Consider the following 24,857-nt stretch of genomic DNA (forward strand, 5'->3'; position numbering starts at 1 on the left):
GGACCCTCACCACCCTCCAATCCTTCCGCGCCGCTTTGAAGATCTGGCTGTCCCGGCTGGCCTGGGGTTAAGATTCCAACCCCACCCGAATTGTGTGACTGTTGTGCTCTCTTTTAATATGTTGTATTGTTTCCATATTGGAATACTGTTTGTCTTTCCCCCCCTCCCTTTCTGAATTGTGAGCTGCCCTGAGTCCCCCCAGGGAAAAGGGCAGCATACAAATAAAGGAAATGAAATGAAATTTAGGTGAATATTGAGGGAAAAAGAAAGGTCATTGCTATAGGTGCATATTACAGACCACACAACCAAGCATAGTAGTGGTGGGTTTCAAATCCCGTTCCAACCAGTATGGTTGGAATGGGGCCAGCAGCGTCCTCATGGACACGTGCATGGCGCGGGCATGCATCTTAGCGCCTCTGTGACACTCCAGCTGCTCCGCGGAGCGTCGTGCAGGTGCTGTAGATGTCATGCACCTATGCGGAAGCACAGAAGCCTTTAAACACCAGTAAGGAGCTTGGGCGGGCGGGCAGGCCCTCCAGAGCACCATACCGGAACAGTATCCGATGCTCCAGCCGACTTCGGTATGTGTGTACCGGGGCATACCACCTGCAACCCACCACTGAAGCAGAGGCAATAGATGAACTTTTTGCTAATCAGCTACCTGAGGTGTGCAGGAAACACCAGTGCAGTAATAGGGGACTTTAGCTGCCCTGACATCAACTGGGAAGCAAAGTCTGCCATGAGTGGGAGATTGAATAGATTCCTGACCTGCCTGACTGACAACTTTTATCATCCAAAAAGAAGACGAGGGAACTAGAGATAAGCTCGATTGGATTAATTCTTATTAACCAAGATGAAATGATAGAGGGGGTTGAAGAGGCAGGAACTTTAGGAAAGAATGACCAAGTTGTACTGGAATTCATCATAATGATGTAGGTAACTTAACAAAGTCAGACTAGTATTTTAGACTTAAGACAGCTACTTCAACAAACTAAGAAAGAAATTTGGAAGGAATCCATGGATGGAAATCCTAAAAGGAAAAACAATTTAGGATGCTTGAGAAACTGAAAACCAAAATATAGGTGTTTAAAAAAAACTATCATAGAGAAAGATAAACAAGAGACCCAGGACAAGACCAGCATGGCTGCACAAAGAGCTTTCTGACTAATTGAGAGACAAAAAGGACAAGAATGAAAAAGGGAAAGAAGGGCATATAAACTCAAATAAAATATCAGCAAATATCTGAAATTTGCAGGGATGGAGTCAGAAATGCTAAAGGTCCTGAATGAACTAAGACTTGCAAAATATATATATATATATATATGCCCAAAATAACAAGTTTAGTTAAGTTTTTAAGGCATAAGAAGAAAATCAGCAAAATAACAGATTCACTAATGGGAGAAGATGGCAAGATGGGCAGCAGGGAGAAAGTGGAACTGCTTAATTCCTTCTTTGTCTTCACATGAAAGGGGGGAAAAATAGTCCAGTCTAACAAAAGCAGCACTGTGGGAGACAGAACAGGAATGCAAGTCAAAACAGGCAAAGAATTTGGGAAACTTTCATATCCCCTGCTTCACAGCCTCTTTTCACTTATTCATTACACAAGAAAAAAAGTCTCTCCTCCCTCTCTCCCCCTCTCTCTCTCTCTTACACACACACACACTTTTGTGAACACGCTTGCCCATATTAAAATGAAATTCTGGTGCCTGCTCTCCAAAGAAAGTATATATTTTCTCATACGTACATAACACACACATACGCACCACACATACACACACGATATTGCACAACCATTTATCTGAAATATCAGGTTTCCTGCCTGAGCAGGGGGATGGACTAGGAGACCTCTAAGGTCCCACCCAAATCTGTTATTCTATTCTACTAAATGAACTGTTGTAAATTGAGGACTACCTGAATTTTACTGCACCAAAAAGTTGGAATCTGCTTTCTTTCCTTCTTTCTTTCCTTCTTTTCCTTCCTTTTCTTTCTTTTTCTTTCTTTCTTTCTTTCTTTCTTTCTTTCTTTCTTTCTTTCTTTCTTTCTTTCTTTCTTTCTTTCTTTCTTTTCCCCTTTATCTACTCTTTCTTTTCTCCCTTTCCTACTTTTACCTCTCCCGTTTTACTATAGACTTTATTTCTGAGTCTTATATTGAGTCAAAGCTTAATAAAGCTCACAAAAGCATTGGCTGAAATGATAGTTATACGGTATTAGGAAAGCTTGTATGTCTACTTTTGTAACGGTATGTATGAGAAAACGGAGCGACGCATGTCACTATGACAGTGGTGGCGAACCTATGGCACATGTGCTAGAGGTGGCACTCAGAGCCCTCTCTGTGGGTACGTGTAGTGTTGCCCCAGCTCAGCTCCACCGCGTTTCTCCATGGCGTTTCTCGCCGTTGTTTGTAGGGAAACAGAAGCTCATGAAAGAAAAAGATCTCACCTCTTGCAGAGCTGCTGGTGTTGGGATGCCCTGCCTCCCACCAGCCAGCTGGTCTTTGGGGTGCTGCTGTGCGTGTGAGCGCCAGAGAGAGAGAGAGAGAGAGAGAGAGAGAGAGGGAGAGGGAGAGGGAGAGGGAGAGGGAGAGGGAGAGGGAGAGGGAGAGGGAGAGGGAGAGGGAGAGGGAGCGAGACGTGCAGTTTGGGCACTCAGTCTCTAAAAGGTTCGCCATCACCACACTATGACATTCAGGTTGTTCAGTTTTGGAGGTTGAAGGTATTAAAAAAACCCAGCTGTAAACCACTAGGTTACACAAGCTTCGAAGGAAACCTCCCCGGATCCTTGTTCTGTGCAGAATAAAGTTGTGTTGTTTCAGTCTCCACCCCCATGTGCTCTTTTGGCCTTGAACATTGGCAAGGACCCACTGCTGGGCTGGGACATAAAAACTGTCCCCGTTCCTGGGTTTTACCTGTTCTTCCACACAGACTGTTTGCAGAGAGGCAGTCAGAGCTGAAGAGGGAACAGCTGAGACTTTTCAGCTCAGCTTTGCAGGCAGCCTCTCTCTTCAATATCATGGGGGAAAGCTGGCAACATGGAAAAAACTTCTTCCTTCTCCTTCTCCTGTCTGTCCTTCTCAGGACCACTGAAGCTGCTCCTGAGCGCGAAATGTAAGTTGATTTTTTCTGTCTTCTTTGGCTGGGAAAGATTTAGGCTTCAAACTCCGCTCTGTTTTATTTTTAAAGTAAGCATCTCTCAGTACAGGATATTTCCAAAGGGAAACTTAAGGAGGAGCAATGCCCCAGAGATATTTGATGGTGGGTGGGAGGGAGGGGAGAGGTAGGATTTAAAAAAAATCTGTAAGATTTATGGAGCTTCTTAGTCATCCAGGTCATGGTTGTCCCAAAGGTGTTTTTTCAAGAGGCAACTGAACATTCTGGTTTTTCTTTGAAGACATTTTGCTCCTCATCCAAGAAGCTTCTTCTGCTCAGAGCTGAACAAGCGTCTTGGATGAGAAGCGAAATGTCTTCAAAGAAATTAATATAAGAACCGTATCGGGGAAACAAAGCTACACACACACACACACACACACACACACACACACACGTATATAGCTTCCATATATGTAGTCCTTAATCGTATTATGTCTACACGGAGGGAAGCAAGCAAGGGGAACCTTTACCTTTATATATTGTTTCCCTGAAAATAAGACTTAAGTGGATAAGTGAAATAAGCCCTTGCATGATTTTTCAGAAAGCTGGTAATATAAGCCCTATGTGAAAAATAAGCCCCAGATAAGATAATCAACCAGACAGACACATTTAGTACCATATTTCCCCGCAAATACACCCTAATCAGAAAATAAGCCCTAATGCATATTTTGGAGCAAAATTTAATATAAGACCCAGTCTTATTTTTGGGGAAACATAGGTACACAAACACACACATGTTTGTGAGCACACTGGCCCACATTTAAAATGAAATTCTGTTGACTGCTCTCAAAAGAAAGTATATATTTTCTCATACACATACATAATACATATGTACACATTACACAGACACTCTTTATATACAGCATGCCTATATGTAGACCTTAATGGTACTACGTCTACCTGGAGAGAAGTAAACAATGGGGTACCACTAGATTCTGTCTTAGGACCAGTACTCTTCAATATCTTCGTAAACGACTTAGACGAGGAAATAGAAGAATAGAACTCATCCAATTTGCAGATGATACTAACCTGGCAGAAATAGCCAACACCCAGGATCCAGATGCATCTCAACAGACTTGAACACTGGGCCCAAGTTCACAAAATGAAATTCATCGTAGAGAAAAGTAAAGTTTTACAGTTAGGCAAGAAAAACCCAAAGTACACATACAGATTAGGTGAAACCTGTCTTAATAGCAGTAACTGTGAAAGGGATCTTGGAGTCTTAGTGGACAATCAATTAAATATTGAGCTAGTAATGTGTGGCGGCAGCCAAAAAAGCTGATGCAGTCCTAAATTGCATGAACAGAGAGATTGAATCAAGATTATGTGAAGTAGTAATATCACTCTATAAACCAGTACTAAGACCACACCTAGAATACTGCCTCCAGTTTTGGTCACCACACTATAAAAAAGATGTTGAGACTCTAGAAAGAGTACAGAAAAGAACAAGAAAGGTGATTAGGGGCAAGGGTGGGTTGCCGGGGGTTCGCAGGGGTTCAGGAGAACCTCTAGTTAAGATTCTGTGCATTTCAGAGAAGCCTCAGATCCCACTCCTGGCTGGCCCCTCCCACACCTCCCCACGCAGCCTGTTTTCAGTGCAGGTAAGTTCAGGGCAGGAGTGGCCATGGGGGTGTGTGCCTCCTGCACCACGGGGAGGCTCAGGGAGGGCAAAAAACGGACCTACTGGAAGTTTGGGAAGGCAGGAAATGGAACCATTTCCAGCCTCTAGAGGGCCTCTGGAGCATGGGGAGGCCGTTTTTCACCCTCCCGGAGGCTCAAAGAAAGCCTCCAAAGCCCAGGGAGGTCAAAAATACCACCCATGGTGTAGAAGGCCGACTAGGACACAGCCACCATGGCCACGCCCACCTAGAAACTGGGCAGAAAACCTCTTGCTAACGTTTTTGAAGCCCACCCCTGATTAGGGGACTGGAGGCTAAAACATATGCTAGTCTAATGAACAGAAGGGGCACGAGTGGCATGATAGCAGTATTCCAATATTTGAGGGGTTGTCACAGAGTTTCCAAAGCACTTGAAGGCCAGACAAGGAATAATGGATGGAAGCTGATCAAGGAGAGATTCAACCTAGAAATAAGGAGAAACCTTCTGACAGTGAGAACAATCGACCAATGGAACAGCTTGCCTTCAGAAGTTATGGGAGCTTCATCCCTGGAGGCTTTCAAGAAGGGCCTGGACAGCCACCTGTCAGAAATGGTATAGGGTCTGCTTCTTGAGCAGGGGGTTGGACTAGATGACCTACAATGTCCCTTCCAATTCTGTTATCCTGTAATTCCCCAGGGAGTATGCTGGCTGGGGAATTCTGGGAACTGAAATACACACACCTTAAAGATGCCAAGGTTGCTTTAGAGAAATGTGTCACTGAAGACTTAGTCTCCCTGGCAAAAGGTGTCAAAAGATTGAATCAGGGCAACTGGTCCAATCCTTATTAACTTCCGAGCAACTTCATCAGTCAGAGCAAAATTAGTTAGGCTGAGAGTCATTGGAAGGCACCAACTCTTGCCACACCAACTCCAGGGGGATCTCCCCAGATTGCAACTCAGTTTGGGAGAAATCCCTGAAGTTGGTGTGGCAAAAGTTGGTACATTCCAATGACTCTTTGACTCTTCCTGACTAATTTTGCTCTGACAGATGAAGTTGTTTGGATGAGCCACGAAATGCTTCCGATTAACAAAGATTGGCCCAGTTGCCATGATTCAACCTTTTGACACAGATCTAGCTCCACTAACAAGCCCAAATCTCAGGAAATCCTCTTGTATTTGCTTGGTGTATTTCCTAATCAGAGCCCCTGCCCCTCTTTCCAAGGCAATATGTGGCAGTGGTGCCCAGCATAATCTACATGGAGACCCCTGAGAACTTCTGCATCCAGATAAACAATCTGAAGGAAACAGTCAACTTGACTCTTGTGCTGGAACCTGGGGTCCAGAATTTGATCCTGAATGAAATGACAATAATAGAGAAAGATGCATTTCAATGTGTTCCTTTCCAGGTAAGTCTGTCTGTCTGTCTGTCTGTCTGTCTGTCTGTCTGTCTGTCTGTCTGTCTGTCTGTCTGTCTGTCTCTCTTCCCCTTAGGTTGTTTCATTCAACATAATGCAAACATGAAGCAATGGAACATCATGATAACGATACCTCTCAAACTATTTGATTTTTGTCTCTTCATCCTGCAGGTTCCCAGAGTGAGCAACATTTTCCCCCCATCGGAAATCATTCTCCAGTTGTATGTAAAATTCCCAAGCCACAGTTTCCCGGTCAACAAAAGGGTGCGACTTGAGAAGCCAAAGCATCTACTTTTCATCCAGACAGACAAACCAATCTACAGAGCGGGTCAACAAGGTAAAGGGCCACTCCAGCTCCCCAATTCTGGCTTTTCTAACCTTTTCAAAACTTTATCGTTACACTTTTTACAGCCTGGTAACGAAATATTTGAGAATCAACCCACAAGCTTGGAGAACAAATCTATACTCAAGCTATGGTTATGGGCCACTGTGGCGGAAAATGTTGGAAAATGACTGTGGGCATTTTCAGTTTAGTTCACAGCCACCCCATCTCCTCCATGCCAGACCCTATGCCCATCAGAGCAAGCACGTTCACCCTGCTCAATTACCCACAATATAGGGATAACAAATGATGAATATCTAATAATTTGATTTGGAAGGGCACCATATCATTTAAAACTTAAAGCCTGCAGGTCAGATCTGGCCTGCAGGGTGTTTAGATCTGGGCCCCGGAGCTATGCTGGTGCTCAGGAGCCCATTTTTGCAGGCAGAGTGCTCGGGCCACCACAAGCAGGGCACCAATATGAGTGAAGTCGAGCTGGCCACACCCACCCTGGCCACGCCCACCCTGGCCCTTCAAGGTCAAACACAACCCTGATGCATCCCTCAATGAAATTGAGTTTGACACCCCTGATTTAAAACATTAATAATAAAAGCAATAACAATAATCTTTAACATCATGAAACATACTTTGGGAATGACTCATATTGCTTTGAGTGGCTTTGGAAGGTACTCTGCCTTTTGATGTATAGCAAGAGAAATGGAAATAAGGTTCATTCTTATACATGGTTCACGTGTCCCCAATTTTGCCTGTGGCATCTTCCAATTTGGCCAGTCAAGTGTTTTTCCGCTTTGCTGATATTTCATAAGTAAACATCAAAGGACATTTTTGCTAGGTGGATTGAGCAGTGGAAGAATTTGTTGGATTGCTCTGATCTACTGCCAATTACCTCCACTAGGCCAATAAGATCCCATAGATTAGGCCTCCTCCGAATTCCATCAGCCGGTCAATGTCGACTGGCAACTACCCAGAGGAGAGCCTTCTCGGTGGCTGCTCTGACCCTATGGAACGAACTCCCCGTGGAGATTCGTACCCTCACCACCCTCCAGACCTTCCGCGTAGCCCTTAAAACCTGGCTGTCCCGACAGGCCTGGGACTAAAGACTTCAACCCCACCCGAATAGTATGACTGTTGTGCTTTTTAACGATGTATTGTCTTCATGTGTATAACTTGTTTTGTCCTTCCCTCCCCCTGAATTGTGAGCCGCCCTGAGTCCCCTCAGGGAAAAGGGCGGCATACAAATAAAGTTAAATCTAAAAAAAAAAAAAATCTAAATCTAAATCTTACTGTGTGCAAACTACAGGTAGTTCTTGACTTACGATAGTTCATTTAATCATGGTTCAAAGTTACAACAGCAGTGAAAAAAGTGATATATTTTTTCACAATTACAATCTTTGTATCCTCCTCAAAATTTAGATGCTTGATAACTGACTCATATTTATGACGGTTGCAGTGTCCCCAAGTGTGATGTGATCACTTTTGGGGATTTTCTGATGAGCGAAGTCAATAGATAAGAGTCAGATTCACTTAACAAAGTTGCTAAATTATCAACTGCAGTGGTTCACTTAACATCAGAGGAAAAAAAGGTTGTAAAATGGGGCAAACGTCACTTAACAAGTGTCTCACTGAACAGCGTAAATTTTGGGCTCATTTGTGGTCGTGAGTTGAGGACTACCTTTATGTAACCTGGAGATGACCCATAATCAGGGGTGGGATTCAGATGGTTCAGACTGGTTTGGGCGAAACGGATGCTAATTGTACATCTGGTTCGCTGAACCAGTAGTTGCAACGATTGGCTGGCTCCTCCCACCCCACCCCTCCCAGGAGTCCCCACGTGGCCTGTTTTGGATGTGAGGTAAGTGCAGGGCATGTGTGGAGGCTCTGGGAGGGTGAAAAATGGGCCTCCAGGAAGGGCCCATTTCCAGCCGCTGGAGAGCCTCCAGAGACCAGGGAAGGCCGTTTTTGCCTTCCCAGAGGTGCAAGAAAAGCCTCCGGAGCCTGGAGAGGCTGAAAATGCCCCCTCTCCACCGTGGTGCAGGAGGCAGAGTAGGCCACACCCCCACCCAGCAACCGGGCAGGGAACCAGTTGCTAAAATTTTTCAATCCCACCCCTGTCAGTTTCCAACACAATCTACTGAGTGGAATAGAGCCAGGATAGGCATAATCACGTGACTTCTTCAATGTCAGGAATCCTCATTGTTCTTCTCTGGTTGGCTGGACCCTGCCTTTTTTCATCAAGGAAAACAGAAAACCAGAGTTTCTCCAGAGAAGGACAACCAAAGGGAAGGAGGATAAAAAGATTTATGAGAAATGATTGGAGATAGGGGGTATGCTCTTCCCCTTGGAGTAGAGAAGACTATGTGGGGATTTGACAGCAGTCTTCATGTATCTCTTAGCTGCTCAATTTTGGAGGTCTTTCTAGGAGACATGAAACAATGGTCTAAATGTTAGAAAGGTACATTATGAATGCGCATAAGGAAAAAAATGTCTTAATGGAGCTGGATGGGATTGACTACCCAGGAGGAAGGATTGACAGTAGGATTTAAACCAAAGATGGATGGCCACCTACCAGGAATGCTGCAACAGTCTATTACTGTCCTGGGCAGCGGTCAGTTTAATGTTTTTCAATTTTAGCAACATGAAGATGTTTAGACTTCACTTCCCAGAATTCAACAGCCAGCACGGAATCTTCTAGAAAGACCCCATGCCTGGCCAAGGAATTCTAGGAGCAGATACTCAAATACTCAAGTATGAGAAAACACTGGACTACAGTAAATGATCTCCAAGATCTCTTCTGTATCTTAATATTTCTATATTCAGTAGCTACTTTCCCCACATATTCTCTCTTTCTTTTGCAGTTCAGTTTCGCATCGTCTCTATGGATAAAGATTTACGCCCCCTGAAGAAGAAGGTACATTTTTTTTTGGGGGGGAGGGGTACTAAGACAGACAGAGATGATGGCATCTCCATGAGAAAACATTCAATTCATGCTCTCCCAGGGTCAATTCCCCTCCAGGGGAATTCTATGGACTCCTCCCCCCTCACATATAACATTGAGCCCAGCCCATGTGTGGAGTAGTGGTGGGTTTCAATTTATTTTACTACTGGTTTGTTTGTGCGTGCACACGCTCGTGCAACACCTTTGCACATGTGCAGAAGCATCCAGGTGGGTGGGCGGGGCCTCCCGCTGCCACCTTTGCAACTACCAGTTCGCCTGATCCGGGGCGAACTGGTAGAAACCCACCTCTGGTGTGGAGATACCCCTGTGTGAAAACTAGTGAAGACTCATGGAGTAATTGAAGGCTTTGGATTAGTGCTGACCTTAAATCTACCCTTAGTCATGAAAACTGGCCGGGTGACCTTGTGGCTAGGCACTGTCAACCAACCAACGTCACAGGGTGGTTGTTATGGGTCTGTGTGGTGGGAATTCTAAGAGCAGTCCCTTGAGGTAAGACAAGATGCAAATAAATACATATCAAAACCATAATGCAACATAAAAGAATCTCCCATGCCCCTTTTTCTACTTACTTTTCTTCTCCATCCTCATTTTCATTCCTTGGTGTTTCTGATTTCCCTGTGCTTTTTTTGTCTCCACAGTTTCCAGTTGTGTACATCCAGGTATGTGCTGAAAGGCCATAGCAGTGCCAGCTCCATGGCTGATTGGACCTCATTGATCTTTGGATGGGAGACCACCAGGAAATCTGAGGGCTACAGGCTTTTGGGAAATCAAAATGACCAACCATTTCCAGATGGTTGCCCAGAAAATGATACAAGCAGATCTCTTGATGGCGAGGGAGAGAGACATCTAAAGTAGCTAATACCGAGTCCCATTTCACTTTGTTAAGAATGGGGCTATTTCACACAGTCCCACAAAGTGGCAAAATTAATGCTGTTGGGAAATGAGGAATAATTTGTCTTTGAAAGATCTGTTCCCATCTTCTTTACTAGGAATTGGGCTGAATTGGGCCCTCTCCTTGCATTTGATCACAGAAACAGTAGCATCGATCAAGGAAATCAACTAAAGACATGAATCAACTTCCTGCATAAAGTACTTCATAGGTTTAGTGTTACTATTTCTGGGCTGCAATTACTCAAGGTGTCCACTAGATGGAAGAAGAATGGTGAGCTACTCAGTGAACACATTCCTTCCATCTAGTGGTCCTGTGGAGTAATGCAGTGCTGATCTGGCAACCAACCATGAGGCTTTTTTGTGTGTTTGGCTGCTTTCTTCCTAAAATTAGTTGCTCTAAAGTTGTTAAAAGTGTTCAAGGAACTATGTCCCAGCCTCCCTCAGTTTGTACAATCTGAGCTTGAACTTCCCTTTGTCTAATGGTAGAGCCTTCTTGCTAATAGCAATAGCACTTAGACTTATATAGTGCTTCACAGTGCTTTACCGCCCTCTCTAAGGGGTTTACAAAGTCAGCATCTTGCTCCCAACGATCTGGGTCCTCATTTTCCCAACCTCGGAAGGATGGAAGGCTGAGTCAACCTTGAGCCTAATGAGGTTCGAACTGCTAAATTGCAGGCAGCTGGCAGTCAGCAGAAGTAGCCTGCAGTACTGCACTCAAACCACTGCGCCACCACGGCTCTAAGTCCTACACCCACCATCTCCAACTTGGGACCTTCAGAAAATTAGGGAAAACTCCCTGAATTTCCAGCCAGCAGAGCAATTGTCCTTGCTGGGTTCCAATATTGAGAGTTTAATCCCAACACATATGTGGCCTTCTTTCATATCCAAATACACTGCTCATAGTGCAGGGAGAATGGGATTGTAGGACTACATTTTTCTGGTCATGAACCACTGATTCTAAAACAATTCTGGGATATGGGCAAACTTTGGAACTTGTTATATTCTTTCCAGGATCCCCGAAAAAACCGGGTGTTCCAGTGGAGAGATGTGGAGTTACCGTTGGGCATAATCCAGCTTTCCTATTCTCTGTCTTCCGATCCTCTCTTGGGCACCTTCAAAGTGGTGGTAGAGGAAGACTCCACGAAAGTTGCAGAATACGACTTTGATGTGGACGAATATGGTAAGAAGGGGAGATCCAGTTTGTCTTTCTTTTCTTCCTTCTCCCTCCCTCTCCCTTTCCTCCCTCCTTCTTTTCCTCCCCCTTCCTTACTTCCTTCTGTTGGAAGAAATGTCCTTCTGGGTTCAGTTCCAAATGGGGAAAAAGACACTAGAAACATGGAGGCTGCTTGGAAAGATGGTTTAATGGTGGACAGGATCACATTGCTTGAGTTCCTGAACAGGATCGCATGACATGAGCTCCTGAGCAGAATCACATGGCTTGAGTTCCTGAGAAGAAAAGGGCAGAGATGCTGAGAGTCCCTGGGCTTTATGCCCTCTCTGGGGTCCCACCTCTCTGTTTCCTGTTCTTGTGTAAGAACTGCATTCTGATTGGTTGTCAGACTCCCAGGGGGTGGGGGTGGGAGTCTTAGCTAACTTTGTAGACTGTCCTGAAACCCAAACTTGTTTTCCTTGCTGGTTGATGTAATCTTCCCAGGTGCCATGTGGTGAGATGGGTAGAGGGTTAATCCTACATTTGTTATGTAGAATAGACTGGCTCATGCCTTAATGGCCCATTGACAAAGGTGTGTGGGGGGGAACAACAGGAAGCTGCAGGGATCTAGTTTGTCTTCTTTTCCCATTCAAGGAAATATAATATTCTGCTTTTTTAAACGTTTCCTAAAATATTTCATTTTTCTAGGAAAGGGAGGGAGGATGCTAACTTCCTACAATCCCTCCTTTTTTTCAAAACATGTGAGTGGATACACATGTTCTTGGCAAAAGATTAAAAATTGAACAGCTCAGGGAGACTTGATGGGTGCTTTTAATTTTTCCTGATGCAAAAGGGAAGGCATTGATAGAGGCAGCAGGATAAGGATGCCTTCAGTGGCTCCCAAAAGGAGAGCTTTCAATGATGGTCTAGCAGTCAGGGCAAAAGTTCTGGGGAAAAAATTACAGTATCCAATTTTCTATGTCAATTAATTTCAGATGTTATATATCACTTTCTGTGAGCTTCCAGACAGGTTACAAGTGAGCAGAAATCCCAAAATTCTTCACAGCCATGATTTTTCCTTTTAAATAAATACAGGCTACTCATTTCCAAGGGATGGTTCTTAAACCTGCTCTAGCTCTTATTTTGTGAGGCCAAATTGAGGCTAGCCAGTGTGCAATCCAGGCTATTTAGTATTTTTTGAATTACACACAATGATCCATGGGACTCCTATTCAGGAGTGCAACATATTCTGCTTTACTGGGCAACTGGACTGCATCGTTTATGAGTCACAGTCAGGGCTTGGGTTTTGGAGATCTTTTTTCTGCTATCCCTTCAAGTGAGGCAATTCCCTGAGGGGAATTTCCCCCTCCCCCATGGAACTAGCAGGGAATGATTGCTTAGGCTTTAATGCCACAGAACAAACATCAACCTAGGAGAAGCATTGTGAGGAGGTAGGTGAAGGGAATAAAATTTAACCTGATTCTGAATGTTCTCTCTCTCCCTCCCTCCCTCCCCCTCTCCCTTTCTCTTCTTACATGAGTACATTAAACTGATTACAATATAAATGAGACAAGAAAGAAAACCTTACAATGAATTTGTACACTCCCCCCATAATCTTTCTAGCTGTCTTCTGGGGATTGAAAAGAGTCTTTTAGTCTTTACTTGTGCATCTCAGGGTCCTTTCTTTCACATCTTCTGGGTGGCATGCTTGATGGTAAGGCTAGTCAGTCAGGCTTGGGAAGGTCTGCTCCACTCTGGTTGCTGCGATAATTTCAGTGGAGGACTGGATCCAAACCCAATTCTCTGGCTCATATGAATGAAAAATCTCCTTTGGAGGCAACTGGATCCATGTACTCTGCTCATCTGTGCAGGGCTGAAAGACATATAGCAATAGCAATAGCAGTAGACTTATATACCGCTTCATAGGCCTTTCAGCCCTCTCTAAGCGGTTTACAGAGAGTCAGCATATTGCCCCCAACAATCTGGGTCCTCATTTTACCCACCTCGGAAGGATGGAAGGCTGAGTCAACCCTGAGCCGGTGAGATTTGAACCGCTGAACTGCTGATCTAGCAGTAGCAATAGCAATAGCAATAGCAATAGCAATAGCAGTAGACTTATATACCGCTTCATAGGCCTTTCAGGCCTCTCTAAGCGGTTTACAGAGAGTCAGCATATTGCCCCCAACAATCTGGGTCCTCATTTTACCCACCTCGGAAGGATGGAAGGCTGAGTCAACCCTGAGCCGGTGAGATTTGAACCGCTGACCTGCTGATCTAGCAGTAGCCTGCAGTGCTGCATTTAACCACTGCGCCACCTCGGATCAAGGTCCTGTGTTCTGGCAAATCCCCCATGCTCTGCAGACTGTTGGTCTTTCTGTGGTTAGGAAATGCACAGTGGAAGCAAGATCCAGCTGTGATTGGGAAATGGGTTCTATCACTCACACACAGGCCTACACACATTTTCCATGCTTTAAAATTCAAATTTACAGGTACTCACCTTCTTTCCAAGCAGTCTTTGAGGTCAAAACTCAAAGTCCCTTTAAAACCTAGTACCAAATGGCTAAGGTCCAGGACAAATCCACCCACAGACTCAATGGTGTCTGTGCGGGCAAGGGGGACTTACCTGGGGACCATATCCTTGGTTAGGTTAGCTTGGAGTCCCATCTGGGATGCCATATTCCCTCCCTCCCTCCCTCCCTGACAGTCCAGATTATTCTGTTTTGTTGAATTAAGATTTATTTGTCCCAATAAAGTTGTAACATCGTAATCTGCATACTGAAGTTTGAAAATGTAAGTGATGAGCTGGTAGATTTAAAAAAAAAACCATTACTCATAGAACATTTATGTTTAGGATTATTTTTAAGGATAGAAATAGCAGGATGGAAATGGAAGGAAAGAAGGTAGGAGGGAGGGAGGGGAAGAAAGAAAGGAGGAAAGGAGGGAGGGAAGGAAAGAAAGGAGGGAGGGAGGGGGAAAAGGAAAGGAAGGAAGGAGAGAATGAATTGATGGATAAACAAATAAACAAGCAAAGAAGCGAATATTTGGCAATGAGGGATTTAGCAGAGATTTAGAGACTTTACAATTCTCTTTATTCAGTTTAATTCTAAGACTCACTTTCTCCAACAAATTTCACATTGATCTGGTTACTTAGCTAAATTAACCCATTTTCTGAGATCAGAGGTTATGATTTACCAGCTAATCACATACAGATCAAAGATAAGTATGGAGTCTCTGGGCCAGGAATTTAAGGTAGTGGTTGGGACAGTGGGATTGAAGCTTTACTCAACTCCCCCCACCCCTGAATTCAACTAATTCAGCGGGTTGAACTTCTACAAAACATAAACCACCAAAACAAACACAAATTACCTAAGACTGAAGCCAAACATTTTAGAAGGTTGTCCAAACGCAATTGTTATTGGCATAATGTTTACTACTTTATTAAAGCAAGATCTAATTTGTCTTACTTAGATTTACAACTTACTTTTCCTTTCAGACCTCAATTGTCTGGCCAATTTCTCCCATCTCCTTAGCCCTCAAGGGAGGTCACAGGGGAGAACTGGGCAGTTTGTGCTTCCACAAGGTTCATCTCATGATTTTCTTCCCTTCCCTTCCCTCTTTCTAGTTCTGCCAAAATTTGAGCTTTCGGTGAAGGCCCCGAAGCTCATCACGGTTACGACTGAGGCAATAGCAATCAAATTGTGTGGCAGGTACGTGATGCTCATCTACTCTCTTCTTCCAATTGTGAGCAGAAGGTGCAAGATTTTCCTGGAGTGTTCTGAAATACAATACATGACCATACAGGTTAAAGAAATCAAATGCAAAGCCAGACTTAGATATATATGAGCCATATAAATTAAAACATTGCTTTTTAAAAAAATGAATGCGAGGAAAATATATGTGTCCCAAGATAATGTTGCAGGATCCAATCTGAGTCGGTCACTGGGACGAGAGGTTCAATCTTCTGAGTTTTGGAGTCATGCTGGAGTCCATCCTCAGGGAATTACTCTCTCTATGCAGAATGTGTGCACAGGCTGCTGTTCTATGCGTAGTATTTATGTAGTGTCTAGTTCTGTGTGCCTTTTTGATGTTAATCAGGGTGCTAATATCTGGCTATTAGATTGTTGGTTGTTGTTTCTCTGCTTATTAAGACATTATTATTTCCCTGGTTGGTTGTTGTTTGGAAACAATAATGACTTAATATCTGGCCATCAATTAACAACTAAAAGCCACACATAACTGGGCACCATATAAATAGTACACATAGAACAGCGCGATGGCCACATTGTGGAGGAAAGAGCAGAGAGGGGGAGGGGGGAGAGAAGGGGAGAGAGAGAAAGAGAGAGAGAGGGAGGGAGAGAGGGGACTAGAAAGAGGGAGAGGGAAAGAGAGGGAGAGAGAAAGAGAGGGGGGGAGAGAGAGAGAGGGAGGGAGAGAAAGAAAAAGGAAAGGGAGGGAGAGAGAAAGAAAGAGAGTGAGAAAGAGAAAGGTGGAGAGAGAAAGAAAGAGATGGAGAGAGAAAGGAAGAGGGAAAGAGAAAAAGGAGGGAGAGAGGGAGAAATAGGGAGTGGGAGAAAGTACAAGGGAGAGAAAGAGTAAACGAGAGAAAGAGAAAGGGAGAGAGAGAGGGAGGATGAGAGAGAGAAAGAGGGAGGGAGAGAGGGAGAAATAGGGAGAGGAAGAAAGAGAGAAAAAGAGAGGGAGAAGATGAAATAGGGAGAGGGAGAAAGAGTACAAGGGAGAGAAGGAGTAAACGAGAGAAAGAGAAAGGGAGAGAGGGAGAAATAGGGAGAGGAAGAAAGAGAGAAAAAAAGAGAGAGAAGATGAAATAGGGAGAGGGAGAAAGAAAGAGAGAGAAGGGAGGGAGAGAGGGTGGAGGAGGGAGAGAGAGGAAAAGGTTCCCTTGATCCCTGGATGATCTCCAGTCCAACACCAAAAGTTTGGAAGACTAAATCTATGGTCCAGGTGATTAACTTGAATTGGAAAAATAATAATAATAATAATTTTCCTGTAAAAAAAATCTCACATGGCTTCCTTTGGATCCTGTAAAAAAAATACCCACGTGGTTTCCTTTGGCTCCTGCAGTCCCCTTTGATCTTCTTTCTCCATGCAAACCATCTCCCTCTCTGTATTTTTCTCCACATTGGTGGGTTCTGACTCCAGGTACACCTATGGGAAACCTGTGCCTGGCCTGGTGAAATTGAACCTCTGCCGACATCCCCAAAGTGTGCCATACCAGTGTAAGACTGATGAAAGTCTGTGTACAGAATTTGAAGGCAAGGTAAGGGTTGCCGAGTTTCCACAGCTGGGATATCATTGCTGTTGTTGTTTTTTAAAATGGGGGTTATATTTTCTTGAATAGTAGGGAGGGTCACATTCAGACAATTGATTGTTGAGACAATTGAAAATAATCCAGACAATTGAAAATATTTGATGCTTCCTCTATAGAAACTCCTGTTTGTATTCCCCCCCCCCCTTGCTTTGGTTTGTGAGCCGCCCTGAGTCCCTCTGGGAATAGGGCGGCATAGAAATGTAATAAATCAGATCAAATGTAATAAATCAAACTGTATGCAAAAAATTAGCAAGAAGAGACATCATTCTTGCCCCATTTTTAAACATGTTTCTTTCAATTAAATTACTGTCCATTGAAATAGAGTAGAGTAGAGTAAGTGGAGTGGAGTGGAGTGGAACGGAACACAGATCAGAACGGAACAGAACAGAACAGAATAACAGAATAAGCTTGTACCTTAGTTAATATTACCACCTCATCATTACATTCTGCAATACTGAGTGGAGATCTTTTACCTTTATATATCTTCCCTCATTAATTCTTTCATAGGTATATTCCGCTGGAATTATAGGCCATTTCACATATGCGTCCTAGGTGGCCTTACCCCATGTGGCTCCTCTATTATCTTAGGTTTCTCTTCGTGTTCATTGTGTTCATGCACTTGTGTCTCACCTGCCGTGTCCTCTCTTGTGTCTTCCTCTGGTACTCTGTTACTATAATAGAGACTAGCATTCACCATCTCATAGTAAAACTCTGTTTCTTGGTTAACCCATCCTGTAAAAGTATCTCTATTACTATCTTCAGTCCTCACCTACCCTCCCTTGGGATATTATATCGCTTCTGTTTTATTGTTTCTGCTCCTTCCTTCAAAGTTACCTTTAAAGATGGAATATCCAAGTCTTCCCAATTGCCTTTTGCCTCCCAAACTAGAGGATCTATTTGTTTCTCCTGTTCCTCAGTCAACGTGTTTATAGTATAAGCATTTTCTGCAAATTTAAGCTCACATCCCAGTAGGGATAGGGCATCTCTTCCCAGTAAATTTATCCCTACTTCTCATACTAGTATTACACCTGTTTTTATATTGCATTTTCCTCGTTTTAAACACACATTTTTTTCTAAAGTTACTTCAAATGGTTCCCCTTTTACTCCCTTTGTTCTCAGGCTTTCCCCACCCTGTTCAATTCCTCTTGGTATTTTACATATTGATGTCTTCGTTGCACCAGTATCTATTAAAAAATACATATTCCTCTCCTTCGGGACCCACATTTAAATTTATCAAGGGCTCTTGGTGGGACCCTAAAACCAATAGATCCTGACCTCCTTAATCTTCCACGTCTCCCATGTGGATGTACAGACGCTCTCTTTTCTGAGTTTTTCCCTTATCTGGGCAGTTTCTAGCAAAGTGCTCTCCCTTACCACAGGCAAAACATTTCTTACTATCTCCGCTTCTTCCACAGGAGAAACCCTCATCGCTGTTTCAGGGTGTTTCCACTGATTTATGGCAGGTGGTTTCCCAATTCCCCTGCCCCTGCGAAATCCTTCCTTCCTTCCTTCCTTCCTTCCTTCCTTCCTTCCTTCCTTCCTTCCTTCCTTCCTTCCTTCCTTCCTTTCTTTTGGCTTGTTAGCTGCCTTAATGACAGACAACATTATCTGGCTTTTCTGCCAACTTTTTTTGCCTCATCTTTTGGGCCTCTTTTAATAGTGTTTTTATATTTGTATTTGCCCAATCTGAATTTTTTTCCCATACATCCAGTCAAGCCTTTGTTACAAATTGCATTTTCATCAAGGAATCATATGCTGGTGTTTCAGGAGAAAGAACAGAATATTTATTCAGACAGTCCTCAATCCTATTTAAAAATACAGATGGCGGTTCATCTTTCAGCTGTCCTACCTCAAAAGCTTTAATCAAATTCTTTTCTTGAGGTACTGCAGTTCTAACCCCTTAGAGAACTATTCATTTTAGATCTTCCATATGTCCCCTCTCTGCCTGGTCATTGTTATCCCACCCCGGATCCCCCAGAGGAAACTTGATATCAGCTGCTCTTGGGTTAACAACTCCCATTTGGGTTCTATCCCAATAAGCCATAGCAGTTTTTCTTATTTGGGCTCTTTCTTCTGGGGAAAAAAAATACCCCCAAATGTGTTGTAACTCATGTGTTTCACAATTAAGATTTATGCACAGCCGAGAATATTTATCTACAAGGGAGAGAGGTGTCTCATGATCATGATGCCTTGTAACTTCTTGATAAAGTACGGTAGAACAATGAAAATGGTACCACATGGCAGTGTATAAATTTACCTTCGCTTGGAGACCAAAAAGGCATAGGACTATGAAAACCACGTGGAAAATTTGCTTAGATCCTATAAAGCACTTGGTGCAAACATGTCACTGAAAATTCACCTCCTACGCTCCCATTTAAGCTATTTCTCTTTGACATGTGGGGCAGTGAGTGAGGAGCATGGGGAGACATTCCACCAGGATATCAGAGGTGTGGAGAAAAGATACCGAGGGAAACGGAGTCCATCCATGCTTTTGCTGGAATCTCCCCAGGAATGATCTTACTGTAGTTCACAAGAGAAAAGCCAAAAAGCCCACTTTAGATACCAAATACAGATTAACAAATGTCCCACTAACATTGGGCTAAATTATGGTCTTAAGTTGAGGACTACTTGAGGTAAAAGTAATGACCATGGGAAGAAGAACAAATCGGGGTTTAGACTATCTTTAAATTATCTACTTAAAAAGCAGGTGAGAGCTAAGAAGTTGAGACGAAGTTCTGCTGAATCACTGTCCTACAGGGGTTCCACTTTCTTGGCTTGACTCTGCTGTCCATGAACCAGAGAGTGGGTTTCGAAACCCCCGTAGAAGGCATGAAAAACTTGTGTTGCTGAAAAACAAGGAACAAGAGAGATCACAGACTACTGTTTCTTGGTTGTTGTGTCATGCAGGCAGATGGAAATGGCTGTTTCTTGAAGGTGGTGGACATGGAGCCATTCCACCTGAGGTGGCGCGGCTTTTCGATGGGCATCACGGTGGAAGGCAAAATCACAGAGGAAGGGACAGGTAACTTTCATGAAGCAAAAGAGCATCAATGAGCTGACAGAATGGCCCAGAACCAGACCTAAAGCTCCAGTTTCCTACAAAGAAGGTTTGGGAGATAGCAATAGCAATAGCATTTAGACTTACTGTGTATACAATTTTACAGTGCTTGGTGATTCCTGCTGCCTGCAATTTTGCAGTGATTAGAATGTAGTGCCGGCTACTTCTGCTGAATGCCGGCTGCCTGCAATTTGGCAGTTCAAATCTCACCAGGCTCCAGGTTGACTCAGCCATCCATCCTTCTGAGGTGGGTAGAATGAGGACCCAGATTGTTGCGGGCAATAGGCTGACTGTATAAACCACTTAGAGAGAGCTGTAAAGCACTGTGAAGCGGTATATAGGTTTAAGGGCTATTGCTATTGCAGCCCTCTCTAAGCGGTTTACAGAGTCAGACTATTGTCCCCAACAATCTGGGTCCTCATTTTACCCACCTCGGAAGGCTGGAAGGCTGAGTTAACCTTGATAAAAAAAACCACCCATATCTAAGTCTAAGAGAGTTGTGGCATCCGAGTTATAAATGAGAAAATTATTCTCTACTCCAACACCCATTTCACAGAAAATGAAGTGATGAGATTTTTTTTGGGGGGGAATCAGTTGGTTGCAAGCAGTCTGAGACATACTAATCAAATTTGATATCCCATAAAGAGTGTGGTGGCTCAGTGGTTTCAGTGGTTAAGAGTCTGGGCTTATCAGCTGGAAAGCTGACAGCTCAAGTTCGAGTCTCGAGCATTGCAGGATTGGGTGAGCTCCCATCCTCACCCCAGCTCCTGCCAAGCTAGCACTTTGAAAGCATGCAAATGTAGGTAGAAAAATAGATCTCCCTTCAGCAGGAAAAGTTACTGCATTCCACACTTTTGTGCTGGCCAAATGATGATGGACGTGTCTCTCAGACAACAGATTCCCTGGGCTGCGCATTTCCCCTTTGAGCCAGTCACAACTGGATGGGGGGAAACCTTTAAAGGGCTACCAATTGCCAAATTCAATCCAACAGAGGGAATTAGTATGTCAGAGAAATCCATAAGCTGCTTTTTCAAGAGGCAACTGGACTTTCTTGTTTTTCTTTGAAGATGTTTCACTTCTCATCCAAGAAGCTTCTTCCGTTCTTTGAAGGAATTTCTTGGTTTGAGAAGCAAAATGTTTTCAAAGAAAAACCAAAAAAGTCCAGTTGCCTCTTGAAAAATCATCTTTGCGACAACCATGACCTGAATGACTGAGAATCTCTATAGACATGTCAGAGAAATCTGTACATGGGGGGGGGGACCCTGTAGATCAGTGGGTCTCAACCTTTCGACCCTTTAATACAGTTCCTCATGTTGTGGTGACCCCCAACCATAAAATTATTTTATGTTTTCCACATTTTTTCAAAAATATGTGTTTTCCATGGTCTTAGGTGACTCCTGTGAAAGGGTCGTTCGACCCCCAAAGGGGGCCTGACCCTTAGGTTGAGAATCACTGCTGTAGATCGTCCATTCCAACTTGTTGTCCAAAGCAGAAATCCATAAACGCAGGGCGAATCTCTATCAAAAGAGTCAGGTTTCCTGGCACTCCAGAGTCAGGGAGTTTCTGGGAAATTGGAGAGGAAGGGAAGAGCCTTTTGCAGATGACATTTCTCTTTAACAGGAGTGGAGGCGAATGTGACAGAACACATTGGGATCACGTCCGCGTTGAGCAAGATTACCTTTGAAAACCTTGACCATTACTATAAACCTGGCATGCCCTATGATGTTAAGGTAAGATGGGAGCTGTAGTTTTTCTGCATAGCTGGATTTAAGCCATATCAGCGCAGCCGGCTCCTCCAGTCTGCTCCAATGCCATTTCTTCACCCCAACAGCTGCTGCCCAGCTGCTCTGAGCTAGAATGATCAAAAGCAGAGTAAAAGCATTAAGGAATAAGAATAACAGACTTGGAAGGGACCTGGGAGGTCTTGTAATTCAGGAATCCCCCCGTCCTCTGGTCCATGGACCAGTACCGGGCCACAGTATGCCAGAAACAGGGCCGCACAAACAAGCGAAGCCCCATCCGTGGGAGGCAGGCAGCACGTGGAACCACACCTGCTCTGGTCCATGGAAAAGCCTCTCTCTCTTCTTGGAATGGGGTTCTGGTGCCCAAAAGGCCTCAAGCAGGAGATCTTATCCCATTTCAATCAAAGGAGGGAGGGAGGGAGGAGGAATAAAAGACCTCAGCTCCAGGATGATGGGATTATCCTTCAGGGCAAAGCCATTCATCCACAAACAAAGCCCCATCATTGTATCAGCCCAAAGTGCCAATCAAACTTTACCTATGATCCCACATGGCCACATGGGAGTCTACAACCAATCAGAGTACAGGCCCTTGCTACAAGAACAGGAAACTCAAATCCAAAGCCCAAGAGAGGGTATAAATCTTTCTCTTTCACTCACCCATGTGCTCATTTGCCCAGGACCCCAAACCCCCCAAGTGGTCCTGTCTAACATTAAACCATCTTTCTAAACAGCTTCCATGTTTTCAGTATCTTTCTCTCCACTTGGAACTGAACCCAGATGGTCATTTCTTCCAACAGATGATAAATAGATAGATAGATGATAGATAGATGATAGATAGATAGATAGATAGGGAGGGAGGGAGGACAATATAAATAGGAGGGAAGGAAGAAGCAAGCAAGCAAGCTGGAGTCTACAATAGGAGCCTTTCAGTCTTTGTTCATTAGCAGGATTATTAAGCACGGGTAGCCATGGAAATGATGGTGGTAGACCCAAAAAGTCAAGATGGCAGCCACCACAAAGTCCCAATCATGCCTCAGTGCAATAGTAATGGAACTTAGACTTATGTACCGCTTCAAAGTGCTTTACAGCCCTCTCTAAGCGGTTTACAGAGCCGGCCTATTGCCCCAACCATCTGGGTCCTCATTTTACCCACCTCGGAAGGATGGAAGATTGAGTCAACATTGAGCCGCTTAGCACATCGAACTGCTGGTGGTGAGTAGTGAGTTAGCCTGCAGCTGAGGACCCAGATGTCTGGGGGCAACATGCTGACATTGTAAACTGTCCGGAGAGTATGTAAAGCACTATGGGGCAGTATAGAAAGGCTATTACTATTGCTATCATCCCCTGCAGATGCTCTGCTTTGAAACTCCCAAAGCCCTTTTTCCTTAACGAAAAGTCAATTTATTAAACCAACCTGTAACACCATCTCTCAGCGGCTCCTTGCTTGGGTTTAGAAATCATCCCCTTTCTTTCTCAGCCACAGCCCCAAAACCTACTCCCAGGCTCAAATCTCCCCTGCTAGTCTCCTCTTTTACACAGAGTTGTAGTGATGGGGAAAAGATTAAGATGGCTTGATGGGAAAGCTTGGCGTCCCTGAAAGAAAGGCAGAATTGGTAAATCCTGAAATATTCGGATTTCATGCGCAGGTGAAGCTGGTAGACAGTAACGAGGTACCGATCAACAATGGAAAAGTGGAGATTCTGGTAACGGCAACTGACCAGCGGCTCAGTCAAGTGACGGATGCTGAGGGAAGAGCTGAATTCTCCATAGAAACCACTGGTTTCAGAGGCGACGATTTGTCTTTTACGGTTAGTCTTCTCGATTTGCGACGGCTGTATTTTATGACATTCCCACTTGATGATTTGTTTTTGTTGCTCCCCTCCAGGAGGAGATTTCAATTTTGAAGTATGTGTAGCAGGACTAGCAGATTCTGTAAGAGCTTTGGTCCCTATCAGTGACGTGCGGTGAGGTTGATGGCTGATGAGGCAGTCTTCTCCTCTGACACCTCACTGACTAAAGCACTTTCTTTCACTCGCATGAACTCGCGGCAGCCCGCCTGAGCTCTGCCGCGAGCACAGGCGGGTGAAAGAAAGTCACTTTCTTTCACCTGCCTGAGCTCGTGGCAGTCCACCTGAGCTCTGCCACGAGCATAGGCGGGCGAAAGAAAGTGCTTTAGTCAGTGGGATGTCACTGGAGAGGAGAGAATGCCTGAGCATTGCATTTATTAAAGAAAAAAGAAAAAAAAAAGGAAATTTGAAGGAAAAGAGGGAGCGTGGGGTGGGGGGCATCAGAAATGGAGAAAGAGAGGAGGAAGAGTGAGTGTGACGCTGCAGCTTTAAACAGAATGACAGAGTTGAAGCCTCTAAAAAATGCGCCCTCTCCTATGAGGCAGGAGAACTGCGTGCCTCAACTACCTCGGGATTTTTTAGGCTTTTAACCCTTGCTTAACTCTGCTCGAGCGCCTAAAAAGTCGGACTAGATGAGGCATGCAGTTCTCCTGCCTCATAGCAGATGGCGCTTTTTTAGAGGCTTTTTTAAACAGGCAGTCATTCACGGTGTGGCAGCAGCTTGCTAGCCTCACCTCAGCACTCGCCTTTTCCTCTTTACATTTTTTCCCTTTTCATGATTGACAGTGGTGAGGCTGTGCCTCCCCTGCCACCCCTGACTGCACGTCACTGGTCCCTATATGCCATCCGTCTGGTAAACTGTGGGTATGTATGCATACTTTGGTCACTATCATCATCATCATCATCATCATCATCATCATCATCATCATCATTTATTTATTTATTTATTTATTTACTGTTATTTTTGTCATATTTATGCAGTGTATTTTGGAGACGGTGACCCTTTGAGAGCTGTATGCAATAAAATTTCGTTTTAATGTATGCCGATTAGTATAGATTTAAAGTGACAATAAAGTTATTCTAGTTAGTTAGTTAAAAGTACTTAGGGCTCCTCCCTTTTCCCCCTCTGTCTCTCTTTTCTCATTGTCACTATCTTCCTTCCCAACTTTAAGATGATTTTCCATCTTACTCATTCTGAAAATACCATGTATATTATCCTTTGAAAAGTCACCATTGAGATCCCCGCAAAGGCTCGACCCTGTCATCTCCATGGCAAGAAAGGTCCCCTGTGGCTCTTTCCCAGATGTGTTTTCAATTGCCCACAGGCTGGAAGATTTCTTTGTGGTCTCCTGTCCGTGTATGGAACAGAGCTGACCCTGCTC

At 44.1% G+C, this 24,857-nt stretch overlaps 1 protein-coding gene across 1 annotated transcript in view; it reads left to right on the top strand.

Annotated features, from left to right (window-relative positions):
• The first annotated feature begins 2,909 nt into the window (after positions 1-2,909).
• Positions 2,910-24,857, top strand: part of LOC106545173 (alpha-2-macroglobulin-like) — a 69,510-nt gene continuing 47,562 nt past the window's right edge. The window contains exons 1-11 of the mRNA XM_087711342.1: positions 2,910-3,104; positions 5,967-6,150; positions 6,331-6,496; positions 9,358-9,410; positions 10,097-10,117; positions 11,361-11,529; positions 15,122-15,206; positions 16,660-16,777; positions 19,736-19,850; positions 21,507-21,616; positions 23,275-23,436. Coding sequence (XP_087567468.1) covers positions 3,010-3,104; positions 5,967-6,150; positions 6,331-6,496; positions 9,358-9,410; positions 10,097-10,117; positions 11,361-11,529; positions 15,122-15,206; positions 16,660-16,777; positions 19,736-19,850; positions 21,507-21,616; positions 23,275-23,436 — 1,278 coding nt within the window. The 5' untranslated portion in view covers positions 2,910-3,009. The remainder of the gene's footprint in view (positions 3,105-5,966; positions 6,151-6,330; positions 6,497-9,357; positions 9,411-10,096; positions 10,118-11,360; positions 11,530-15,121; positions 15,207-16,659; positions 16,778-19,735; positions 19,851-21,506; positions 21,617-23,274; positions 23,437-24,857) is intronic.

The sequence above is a fragment of the Thamnophis sirtalis genome, unplaced genomic scaffold (assembly GCF_051295495.1).
Source record: "Thamnophis sirtalis isolate CommonGarterSnake01/CBP01778 unplaced genomic scaffold, rThaSir2_p1.2 scaffold_3, whole genome shotgun sequence".
NCBI classification, from domain to species: domain Eukaryota; kingdom Metazoa; phylum Chordata; class Lepidosauria; order Squamata; family Natricidae; genus Thamnophis; species Thamnophis sirtalis.